Source organism: Limulus polyphemus, unplaced genomic scaffold, assembly GCF_000517525.1.
Source record: "Limulus polyphemus unplaced genomic scaffold, Limulus_polyphemus-2.1.2 Scaffold23, whole genome shotgun sequence".
Taxonomy (NCBI): domain Eukaryota; kingdom Metazoa; phylum Arthropoda; class Merostomata; order Xiphosura; family Limulidae; genus Limulus; species Limulus polyphemus.
The window spans coordinates 377117-390383 of NW_013665633.1; the positions used below are offsets into that span (position 1 = coordinate 377117).

A 13267-nucleotide genomic window follows, 5' to 3' on the forward strand; every position below is an offset into this window, starting at 1 on the left:
AGAAGAAAGTAAAGGGATAATTTAGTTTGAGAAGTATAGAAAATTGTAACAATCATCATTGTGTGAGGAAGATACAAAGGTAGTTTTCACATTTCTAAACAACATTTTTCTATTAATAGTAAATTATTTAGTAATATCCAAAATTGCCATGTACATTTCGTTTTCAAGGTTCATAGAAGTTTTCTTTTTTTGATCAGGAAGTATGTAAAAGTCAGTGAATATAATACAACATAAACTATAGGGATAGCGAATTACCTTGCAAATGAATTTGGATGCTTTGTGAAATTTAACTTCAAGACGTTTTGATGATGATTATACAATGTTGGGGAGTTCTTTCTAGCACTAACACCAATGAACATTTGAAAAACTGGATATCATAGGGTAGGGGTTATCAACTTCTTTCGGTTCGGGATCCAATTTGTGAGGGTGAACATTTAGAACCTCCATTTGTCAAGTAACTAAAAATTAACAGAGAATGAATGACTTTATTAAAAGAAAAACGCTAATACAATATTATAGTTCTACACATACAGCTTATGATCAAATTAATCCATAACATCAGAACACTCAATCACAAAACATGTACAATACTAACAAAAATGAAAGACCGGGTGTTGCCTTTTACTAATTTACCCGAAATATGAATCTGAGAATTCATGTTTTGCGTCCCGTTGCCACAATAAAGAATAGAAAACCAGCTTCCGTACATTGAAGCCGAGGTTGCATTAACAAAGTAACGGTTAAATCCCACTATTTGGTCATATAAGAGGAAACAAATACTTGGTGGTGGGTGTTGTTGACTAGCTACCTTCCTTCTAGCGTATCAGTTCAACACTATGGACAGCTATGTGCAAAATAGATATTGTGTGGCTTTGCTTAAAAACATAAAACTAGATACGTTTTTTATTTGTTTGTTTGGTGTGAATTTCGCGCAAAGCTACACGAGAGCTATCAGCGTTAGCTGTCCCTAATTTAGCTGTGAAAGACTAGAGGAAAGAAAGCTGGTAATCCCCACCCACCGCTAACTCTCGGGCTACTCTTTTTACCACCGAATAGTGAGATTGACCGTCACATTATAACGCTCCCACGACTGAAAGAGCGAGCATGTTTGGTGGGACGTGGATTCGAACCCGCGACCCTCAGATTGCGAGTCATCCGCCCTAACCACTTGGCCATACTAAATAAGATGACAAAAAATTGAAATGCTTTCCCTGTAGCACAACTAGATAGCGAAGAAGTAGAGAAGATGAAGAAAAACTATTTGCATGTATTGAATTTGAAAAAGAAGCTTCAAAGAAATTTGTTGCAAATGCTCAACGCTTTCCCGACCTCCTTTAGAACCTCCCACGACCCACAGTTTGAGAACAGTTACTATTGTTTAAAATTCTACTGTTTAGCTTTTGTTCATGTAGAGGTTGATAAACTATGGGTCGCGACCTCATGTCAGATCATTGCGTCAGCCGATGGGGTCGCGAGAAGACGATTACAATTAAGCCTACTCTTATTGTGTATTAAAGAGCTTTGGCCCGGCATGGCCAGGTGGTTAGGGAGCTCGACTCGCAATCTGCAGGTCGCGAGTTCGAATCCCCGTCCCACCAAACATGCTCACCTTTTCAGCCGTGGGGGCGTTATTATGTGACGGTCAATCCCACTATTCGTTGGTAAAAGAGTAGCCCAAGAGTTGGCGGTGGGTGGTGATGACTAGCTGCCTTTGTTTGTTTGTTTTGAATTTCGCGCAAAGATACACGAGGGCTATCTGCGCTAGCCGTCCCTAATTTAGCAGTCTAAGACTAGAGGGGACAAAAGAGCATTGAAAATGGCCCTTTGAAAACGGCCCTATAATTATGGTGGTTGATATGTGGTTTTTGGTGCTGTCTGGGGTCTGAAAATTGCTGGTTTATGGTGTGGTTTTCAATATAGATATATTCTTGAAAAATAGTGTGTTTTCGTAGCGGTCTACCATTTATGAAGAATGATAAGCGATTTTTATTTTTTGACTGTTGAAAGATTCGCGTTGCCTTCCACTACTTAGAGACAATATGTCTATTTACAGATATCGATTAAGAAATGGATATTATCATAAGTATTTTATTTATATTACCTATAAATTGTTACATAACCCCTTTGGGCTTTATGCGGTTTTCCTGTGTGTTTGGTCTCTTTCAACACGGAAAAGTGATTGTAACTTTTCATTTCGTGAAAGATCTTGACACAAGAAAGCTTTTAAGGAACTTACAGCCCAAATTCTTAATAGAAAAAAAAAATTACAGAACGAGTTCTAACGACAGTACCTCTTCTAGGATAGCAGGCTACTTCTGTTACCATGGATACTGTGCACAACAGTAACGACACTGATCCACGCCGTCATTTCTTTATATCTCTTTTGTGACGCTGTGAGTATTCATGTTGCGAAATTACTTGTTAGCTAAGATTGAGTTTTTCTTAGTTGACGCATTTTTCAAAAATATTTTTTTTTGTTATTATAAAAGTGTGTAACTCAAAATTAAAGGAGAAAGCTGGATAGCTTAACCCTCTATTGCACATTGTAACGTACAGGTAACAAATCTGTCTTTGTTGTTTAATACACATTCAAATGCTTCGGATCTGTAGTTGTATGCTCTTACTTCCAGTTAATAGTCTAAATAAACCATGGTATTATTTTTGTTAGGTCCTCAACAAATAATGTTACTTCTAGGTAACATAACCATTTATAACTTACCAAAATCTATTTTAAAAAAAACACTTTTGTGAAGTATAGATATATTTAAATAAGAAATTCAAGGAAAAAAAGTTTCCACTGTATTTTCATGCAATAGAGGGTTAAAAATTGGTGTTTGTCGTTGAACCATCTTGTTGTAGGACATAACTTTTAATAGGTTTATTAAGTTTAATAAACAAGTACTTTAATGTACTGAGCAACAATACGTTTATTTAACACTGATATTTTGGAGATGTTAATGAATACACAAATGGTTTTCATGTCTAATTTTACAAATGAAAAAATAATAATTAACGGTACGATTTTATATTTTACATATGTAAAATGTTAAATATACAGTTTTGTTTGTTTATAAAAGAAATATAGAACAAAGATTTGATTTCGTAATTTACAAAAAATATAATAACGTCGTGCTAACTATACCGTTTCCTAACAAGACACTTATGTAAACATAAAATACGAAGAACTTAACTGATGAACTTAATAACTGATGAAATAGAACTTCATTTATTTTTCTATGTTTTTCATTTGTCTTTTCATACAGAAATTCCACTCATTATTGCCGGTATTTTTGCTGATGGATTTTCTAATTTTTGCTTTAAATGTGAGTAATTCAGTACTTATCAAACATGCCTATCAGCAACGATAAAAACTTTATACTTCATCAAATAGATTAGAATTCTGAAAAGTATTATGATTTTGTTTTTTACTTCTGAAATCAATCATTTTTTAAACTGTTGTTTTATCATTTTTGTGTGTAAAGTTATTATTTTAATATAATATTAAACTGACAAACAACGACTTATAAGCACAATGAAGTGGTTTATTTTGAGGGAAACATACATGTTTCGAAGAAGAAAACAGACTAACGTTCCGTCGAAATACATAGTATATCCCCCCCCCCAAAAAAAATAAAGTACTTCATTATGCTTATTAACTGTTTTTTTAATTTATTACGATTGTTTTATTACTTGTGCAGAATAGCTTATCTCTTAATTAGATAGTTAAAAGTGAGTCAGAGAGTTAAGTTTTTTATATTTTATATATATATAGATGTAAAAATTGATACTATTCAATTTCTTATAATTTAATCTTTATTTTTCAAACTCGTGAACCAGATTTTAATATCGTACGAGTCGTGGGTATTCACTGGAATGGACTTTCCAAGTTTTAACATAAAATATACTGCAATGAAGGAATGATGACTAAAACACGTGTATACATTTTAAAAGCACATCATAAGATGCCTTGATTCGATATTCATTTGTTTCGAATACATAATAAACTTTCACCCTGGTAACAGGTATATTGCATTCTGTGTGTGGTATCCCAGTATCAAGAATATTTGGCTGGTAGAGGCCATCCTGGACAGACAACAATTAGTCGGGTAAGCCTTTGTTTGTTTATCAACCAAGAATATATGAATTTATGAATTACGAAGAATTATTTTTAAAATAAGAAGGTTAGAATTGTTTCGGAATATTACTCTAAAATTACTCATGCAATATTACTCTAAAATTACTCATGCAATATAAATTACTAAAATAAAAAGAATTTTCCAAGTAGTGGAGAGGTTTTTAGTTTGTTTTGAAGGATTCAAATACTTTTCAACCAAACGCAAATGAGCATCAACATGTATATGATGAAGATATCGGGTTATGGGCTTTGATATGATGATTTGCTAGAGCCATAATTGTATGCTATTTAACGTTTTTCTCACTTAAATTAAAGCTTGTTGCGCTACCTCGCGAATGCTTAAAGATTTAGAATTAGGTGATTTTAATTTAAACTGTTAACCAAAAATAGAATAGATGAAACACATCATACGAGTGCAGTTAGTAAGAAGTTTAGAATGATAACATACGTTTAATAATATCTGATCAAATTAATGTTTGAAACTGGTGAAGAGCCTAAGCAACAATATCTAAATTATCCAATCTTCACAACCGCAGAAATAAAATATTTTATGTGCTCTCTTTAAAATATATACATAATATACATAGCAAAGATTACAGAACTCCTATTACTATATATTGTATGAATTGTTTCATTGTTTAGATACTTACTCACTAAATAATGCCAAGACAGAAGGTACTTCTGTTTAGTGTGGAAAAAAAAAAGATACGAAATTTTATTATGATAACTCAGGACCGCCATTTTAGATTTCAAAGGAGGAGCAACTTTTATTGGATGTCCAGAGAAGATAGGCTAAAATGCAGAAATCATTCTATTTTGGAAGTATTTCCACTGATCATATCCTACAATATTCAATAACCGTTTAAATAATGCAAACTACACATTATATATATATATATGTATGTTCATATGTATTGTTCCAAAAATGAAAAAATATTATTACAATCTGGGGTATCTGCTCCCACGTCCTACCTAAATGGCGTAACAGCAACAAATGCAAGAATTTTAAAACGTGAATCATATACATATTCAACATCAGAAACACTACGTCTATTTTCACTGCTAAAACAGTTGTATCACATAAACTACTCAGAGCTTAGTGTAATAAAAAAGTTTAATTTTTTGAAAATATGCGTGGTATGAATTTTAAATGTTTTTAAATCTATATAGTATTATAATAAGAATAATATGCATAGTGCTCATGGCAATAAGATGAACTGACCAATCAGGAAATGATTATCATGTTCAGAGTGACGTATATACGTACAGAACAAAAAGGGTGTTGAAAAAGTCAATAGTCACACGAAATGAAGGAGGAATTAAAGCTACAGAAACACGTCACATAACCACGAAAACTAGACATGCATGTAAACAAAGACCAATCTTACATTCTCTTAAGTAAAATAACAAGTGTATGATAAGCGAGATCGAAAAGTCTTCTCTACAAGAACTCAACTCTGAATTACCCACAAAAAATAATAACAAAATATGTTATGTTTGTCTGGAACTTTTGGCTGAGCAAGGCTAGAAATAAGAAATACAAAGAAAGTTCCGACCACAATCAAGTGATCTCTGTATCCTCCCACCTTACGAAAAAATAAAAATAATAAAAGGTCGTCGAAGCAGAGAATTTGAGTGAAAATTTTTTTTTCTGTTAACAAACATTATCAGTAACATAAATTGTAAACCCATTTAACCCCAGAGTCACGTGCGTACATACACTTAAACTTCCCGATCAGTAACTCTTTGTCCCTAATAGTGTGTATGTAATGATGTGAAATATTAAATTGAGTTTAATTTTGTAATACGGCAATTAACGTACACTTACGTATCTTTCTCCATACAGACAGTACCTAGCATACGTCTCCATACGTTATCACAGGGACAAGAGATTTCCAAATTTATCATAACCCCAGACAAAGTACAGGTGACAGGGACTTCCTCCAACCGCCTATGTCCAAATGTTTCTTGGAGGGAGGGCTCTCCTTCCAGGTCTAACCTTTGTAGTGAACTCAGTTACATATCAGAAGAGAATACCGCCCAAGATGTTATCCCTCATTCGGCGAAGAATGAACCTGAAGATCAGAAGGTTGAAGAATCTCGAAACGATCACCCGAACACAGTGCTACAAGATGCTGTTTTCACTTGTTCTGATCATCCCAAAAAAAATCTGAAAATTACTTTATTAGGAGTTTATGATAATCGTCGTATGAGATTTGAGGATCACAACATACAAGAACGTCCACTTTATACTGATCAACACGTACGCATAACCTTATTTTATAAATTTGTTTATAATCTTCATTTATTGCATTGGTTGTGCTTTTCATTACTTTTATTTTAATAACCTTTGTTATTTTTTTGGTCATTATTGTATCTGTAAGGGTTTATCCCAAGTATTTTTCTCTTAGCATATGAAATAGAGATATTATTTTCGAATCGAAGGAACTCCTGTTGATGTTGTTTTCTTGCCCCCAGTGACATAGCGGTATGTCTGTGGACTTTACAACGCTAAGGACCGGGTTTCGATGCCCGTGACTTCCCATTGTGTAGCTTTGTGCTTAAATTTAAACAAACAAACTCTTAGTATTTTATCTTTTTTTTTAAATACGCAAGAACAGTGTTATTTCCTCTAATTTGTAATTTTTATTATATTTACGATAAAATCAGTTGTCTTGTTAGCTAAATGGAGCTTTAAATTTTCACCAAGTTATAGTAATTCGAATTTTCTAAGGGAATTGTCGTTAGATCTTTAAAAAAACCTAATTATTGCAAGCTCTTGTTTATTTTTAAATGAAGTTTTTCGTTTTACATCTGGTTGAAATTTTTCTCTGCAGAAACAGATAAATTCAAATAACGAAGATGTTTATGCCCAGTAGGATTAGCTACCATGGCAACTGTACAACAAAAAATTCGTGTCACATCAAGGAAAAGGTTCTAGCTTATCGAATCTTTCTATTTCAACATCAGAAGGGTCTGTCTAGCAAGGAAACGCTAAAGAAAACAACTATGAAATACGTTTCAACCGGATGGAAATAAGTAAGATGCTTAATGGAAAAATTATGTTACGGTTCCAGACTCTCCACAAACCTCGAAACAGGAAAGACACTACCCAAAAATGGTGCTTTACTATTTGTGTTTGTAAATAACATTTTCTAGTTTGATAACCAGCGCATAACATCTGTAACTATAACCAGTGAATGTTTGCAGATAAACCTTGAAAACTTGCTCGACTATTTTTTTCTTTGTACTATATATAGAAAATTGAATGAACAAATGTTGTTTCTATTTCCTGAAGAGAGTCAAAGTTTGATTCATCTACAATGATCTTCAAATGCTTCATAAAAGAGAAATTATACATTAAAAGAGTATTGTACTTCATGAAGGTATAACTGGCATTAATAAAGAAGGTAAAACTGTTGAACGAGTAAGGCTGCTGTTATTTTAAGTACTATTTCCTGGAGTTACTTAATGTTAGAACCATTTACAATAAACCTATCAAACGCTTAAACAAAAGGGATCACATTTTTTCACGGTGCTGGTTTTGTAAATGAAAATCCGTAAACATATCTAAGATAAAATTAATGTTGACCAACTGACAAAAAAATAGTTCAAATTGTTAAAAATGTTTCCCTTTGAGCACAGTAAAAAGAGTCGGGGTTTTACCTCAACTATTATTTGACAAGAGTTTCTATGTGTCCGTTTATAACTGGCGAACCGCTGGACCGATTCTCATCAAACCTGGAATGTACCCTTAGGGCACAAGGGAGTGACATAGGATTGTCGACGTTCGGATCTGATTCTCTAATGTCCCCCTCTGGAGGCCCTATGTCTTCCCCGCCTGTTAAACGGGTACATAAGCTAATATATATATATATATTAGTAAAAAAATGGATATCTAATATTTTTTTAACAATTAATAGTCTGTATTATTTTTTTCAGTTTATATGGTATAATGAACTTGAAATGCATAGGAGAACACGTTCGTAACACTATGGGCAGTTTTTAATTTGTACTGTGTCATGTTTGTATGATAAACAAAGTTTTTCGTTCACTTATTTACTTTTAAATCTAGAAAGGACGTTATAGCCCTTTTTAGAGTTTTATTTAGTGCTTAAATGCGTTTAAAACTTCACTAGGGACGTAATAGGCTTAAATGTCACATTGACATATATGTGGGTGATAAGTTTATGAATTTGCAGCGCTAAAATCCGGGGTTATGTTTTCCGCAAATAGCCCATTTTGTAGATTTACGCAAAAAAAGAAGAAAAATAATAATTTAAATTCTTCTAAAAATATTCCACTAATTTTTGTTAAATTAGAATTAGATTTTTCTAGGCCTAATTCGGTGTCCTTTTCTTCTTCGTCTATTTTATATTGAATTGTCGATCAGGAGATGAGTGTCGCATATGTCAAGTTGTGTAATAGAGAACTTGATTAGACAAAACATTTTGAACTTCTGTTATATAATCAATATATATGTTACTTTTTAGTTTTATTTTCCTCATTTTGAAACTCCACTCGTTTTTATGTTTAGTAGATGGTTAGACAACATTCAAGGGTACACACCAATGACGTGTTCTATTTAAAGTAATTCCTTCTAAACGTCATTGTCCTTTATATTCGTGAACTTGTTGGTATCCTTCAGAAACTGTTTTTCTACATATGTGCTGGGTAACTCGTGACAAATGGGTATTCTTGAGGGCCCTAATAACACTTTGATGATATCCCCTAACTGTCATATGAAACAAAGTATTTTATATAAAAGAATAAGACTACTCAACGACATTATGCTCTCGTAGATTGCATGTGCACTTTTTATATATGTGTATATATATTTGACATAAAAACGTATACGTTAAAAGCACAGTCCCACTGTTGGGACTACTTATTCAAAAATATATGTGCACGAATTAAAAATAAAAATAGACAGCCGCATATTTATAAATATTTCATAAGTAATAACATTAAAAGAGCTCAACGTTATATTTCTAGAATAAAATTCATACCACACTGTATGTGTGCACCCTGAATTTGTAATGGGGACGTTTTTCTGTAATAAATACACTTGTCATTATAGGTTTTGATGATGAAAATATAATTATATATAAAGACATAAGGCTTTAACTGTAGAAAGGTGTTTACTGTGGGCGTTAACTTTTTACTCTGTATAAGCTATCCAAATCCTATACTGTGTTCCGGATTTTGCGTCGTCATACGGCTTAATCAATATGGTTCTTTTCTAAGATGTTCAAAAGCATCATTAATGTGGTTATTAAATATTTCTATAATCATAATCCGATAATTATGGGATACCTTTTAGTACCGTGAAATTTATCATTAAAAAAAAAAAAACTCACCAACTCGCTTTAACATTTGTCATAAAGCCTACATCGTTTTTATTATGTAATGTTTCGAAACAAAGTCAGCTACAGATAACTGTAAATGTTCTGGTAATACTGATCCAGTTTCTGTCCAGTTTCTGCAGTTATCTGTAGCTGACTTAGTTTCGAAACATTACATAAATGTTCTGGTAATACTGATGTAATGTTTCGAAACTAAGTCAGCTACAGATAACTGCAGAAACTGGATCAGTATTACCAGAACATTTATGTAATGTTTCGAAACTAAGTCAGCTACAGATAACTGCAGAAACTGGATCAGTATTACCAGAACATTTATGTAATGTTTCGAAACTAAGTCAGCTACAGATAACTACAGAAACTGGATCAGTATTACCAGAACATTTATGTAATGTTTCGAAATTAAGTCAGCTACAGATAACTGCAGAAACTGGATTAGTATTACCAGAACATTTACTTTAAGAATCAGAAATATTTATTCATAAATAAAGAACATATTTTTAGTCTATGCCACCGCCTGAAGTAAGTCTAGTACCACGATGCTACATAATATAAGTTTTCGAGGAAGACGCCATCAGTTGATAGTATGCTTTTTAACGTTTTATTATTTAAAATGGTTTATTATATACTTTTCGTTAAAACTCTGGCTTCGATAAGTGAATATGTAAGGTTTTCTCTGGTAACTGACTATACGCGTGCGCATGTTCTAAGTGGCGAAGAAGGTAAACTAAATAATAAAACACGAACATGTTCGTCCTTTCAGCCGTGGGGGCGTTATATAGTGAAGGTCAATCCCACTTTTCGTTGGTAAAGAGTACCCCAAGAGTTGACGGTGGGTGGTTTTGACTAGCTGCCTTTCTTCTAGTCTATCATTTCTAAATTAGGGGCGGCTAATTTTGCGCAAATAAAAAATAATGTATAAAAAAAACTGATAAATTTTTCAAGACTGAACATAGAAGTCATGACGGTTAAATAAACTGACCAATCAGGAACTCACTACTGTGTTCAGAGTGACGTGTATACAGAGTCAAAGAGAGACGGAAACAGAACAGTAGAATTGTAGAAAATGTAAATAGTTAGACGAAATGAAGCGTTAAACTTAAGTAAAAATAAGTGGTAACAAATGTAAAATAAGAAAAATGGGAGTGATATTAGTTTTGATTTTTCTCTGTAAAACGTGAAAAAAACGAATCTAAAAAGGGGATCATGTATTATGCAAAAGAAAAATTTACATATCGAATTATATAGTCCATTTTAATAGTAAACCGCATAAAATTTCCATTATTTTCGGGAAAAAAAACTATTATTTCGTACTTTCCTTCTGATTGAAGAAAAATAATTTGTTAATATTTCTCAACTCCATCAAAATACAGATTTCTTGCCTGTTCATTGCGACAAAGTCACTATAAAAAATAAATCGTCTACGATCAGCACTTGAAGATGACTAATGCGTGCGCATTAGTCGCCCATTAGAGCAAGATAGCATTACTCAATATCACGCTGAATTCTGCACATTATTTTTGAAGCTATTCATATATATATTTTACTGAATATCAAGCAGTCACATATGGCGGCCCATTCTTCTGAAGTAAGCCTTTTCGCTTCAGACGATATTGATTTAGTAAGATATTAAAAACAAGTTGCTATTAAAATCAGCGTTATCGTAAAAATGTGCGTCATAAATGAAAAGTTTGTTTGCATTTCGCGCTAAGCTACACGAGAGATTCGAACCCGCGACCCGCAGATTGCCAGTCGAACGCCCTAACCACCTGCCCATGTCCAAATAAGTATATGAATTATGGTTTGTCTTACAAATAATTCGCAAAACGCTGACGAAGTAGTTTACTGGAACACTTCTTTCAACAAATCACTAATTATGGAAAACTTGAAATTTATGTTAAATAAACTTGTAACATGGAGCGTTGAATCCCCAGTCTTACAAATAATTCGCAAAACGCTGACGAAGTAGTTTACTGGAACACTTCTTTCAACAAATCACTAATTATGGAAAACTTGAAATTTGTGTTAAATAAACTTGTAACATGGAGCGTTGAATCCCCAGTCTTACAAATAATTCGCAAAACGCTGACGAAGTAGTTTACTGGAACACTTCTTTCAACAAATCACCAATTATGGAAAACTTGAAATTTGTGTTAAATAAACTTGTAACATGGAGCGTAAGCACCTTAAAATTAAAATCATTATTCTTAAAGAAAAATATACGTAAATAGGGCGAATTTCAACTCTAAATATTCGCAACATGTATGCGTCGTTAATTATAATACTAGTAGAAATGTATCAAACTGTTTTAGTACTGTTTATGAAAATAAACTTAACTAGAAAGAATGCAATTCAAAGCTTAATCTTATGACGAGAACATCTTCAGCTGTAAGTCTACAATGTAACACTAGGCCTTACAAGAATAAAGTAAAGTAAAATGAGTTTGATAACTCCCTCTGAGGTAAAAGTTAGAACGGCACCAAACTAGTACAAAATGTTTTTTTATTGGGCCAAGTTATTTTTCTGTTCCTGTGTTCAAAAACTTCTGCTTCCCTGTGCTTAATGTATTTTAAGATTGCTGTATTTGGCAGAGTATGTGTGAAAGCTCGTGATGGTTGCTACCCAATGGAGGAAGCAAATGGCCATATTTTCATCGTGTGTATATGTGACTTGTATTTCTAAAACTAGAATGAATATATTTTACGATCTAGTTCTTGCTATAAATCCTAGCTGAAGTCTCAGATAGAGTCAGTCAACACTAAAACTGACTCTCTTTTTTTTTCCCATGATAACAACTGTAGTAAGTTTATGAGATTTTAAGGCACTTTTATATTCAGAAAGTTAGTGAATGATGCAAAAGATGTCGGTAAAGACTGAACTCTAGGGATATTTTGATAGGCTGAAAGGATTTGCAAAGCTTCACCAGTTAATGAAACAATAGTTGACTACTGACAGAAAATAATTTATAGATAAAGTCTGAGACCATTTGAGAATTCAACTGTTTGTGTTTGCCAAACCTTAGTCAACAGAAATTCAGAGTGACAGTTTCTAAGCTGCTACATGGTGTTTAAGTTGTTTGCTATTATGTTGGTTGCTAGGTTACTGGTTAGTAGTTAAACTTGCTAGGTATTACGTTAGATGCTTGTGATGTTACTCACAAGTCAGCACCTTGGTGTTTGGATATTCATTCCTTATAACTTTAATATGAAAATATATACTAGATGTACTTCTCCATGGTCCCCGAAAATGTTCTATTTCAAGAGTAAATAAAACCAAAATTAGGAGTAACAAATGTTCTTATTTCTTGCTTTTGAAGTTCATATGTCATGCAGTAGCCTATAAAGTGCATAATTCTTATCATGATTCATGGTATGACGTCTCGACAGTACAAACTGCAACGTTAAGCGTTCCTTACGTGACGTCATTTTAGTGTCTACTGACTGACAGACAACACTACTGTATAGTGGTGCGAGTGGTTAAAACAGGTGACCTCTCCAGGCGGTCTACGGCCTCTTTTCGACCCTAGAAACAAAAAGAGCGATATCATTTTCTTAGCATTTGTGTGTTATTTATTTATTATTTTAAGAGCGATGTTAATATATTTCTCTTCCATGTCAAGCTATCATACAAAATTCATATGTTTCACAACACTTGGCACATGAGTGTTATCTATTTATTATTTTTAGAGCGATGGTGATATATTTCTCTTCCATGTCAAACTATCATAGAAAATTTATATGTTTCACAACACTTTTTTATGTATCCACTA

At 33.0% G+C, this 13267-nt stretch overlaps 1 protein-coding gene across 3 annotated transcripts in view; it reads left to right on the top strand.

Moving 5' to 3' along the window:
- The window catches only part of LOC111085609, a 71058-nt gene extending 63538 nt beyond the window's left edge, over nucleotides 1-7520 (top strand). For 2 of the 3 annotated variants that reach the window (XM_022385024.1, XM_022385041.1), the window contains 5 exons: nucleotides 2301-2393; nucleotides 3264-3323; nucleotides 4023-4106; nucleotides 5982-6398; nucleotides 6973-7520. In XM_022385024.1, the coding sequence (XP_022240732.1) occupies nucleotides 2301-2393; nucleotides 3264-3323; nucleotides 4023-4106; nucleotides 5982-6398; nucleotides 6973-7014 (696 nt within the window). In that variant the 3' untranslated portion in view covers nucleotides 7015-7520. The remainder of the gene's footprint in view (nucleotides 1-2300; nucleotides 2394-3263; nucleotides 3324-4022; nucleotides 4107-5981; nucleotides 6399-6972) is intronic. The other variant, XM_022385034.1, reaches the window with a different exon arrangement.
- The last annotated feature ends 5747 nt before the right edge of the window (nucleotides 7521-13267 follow it).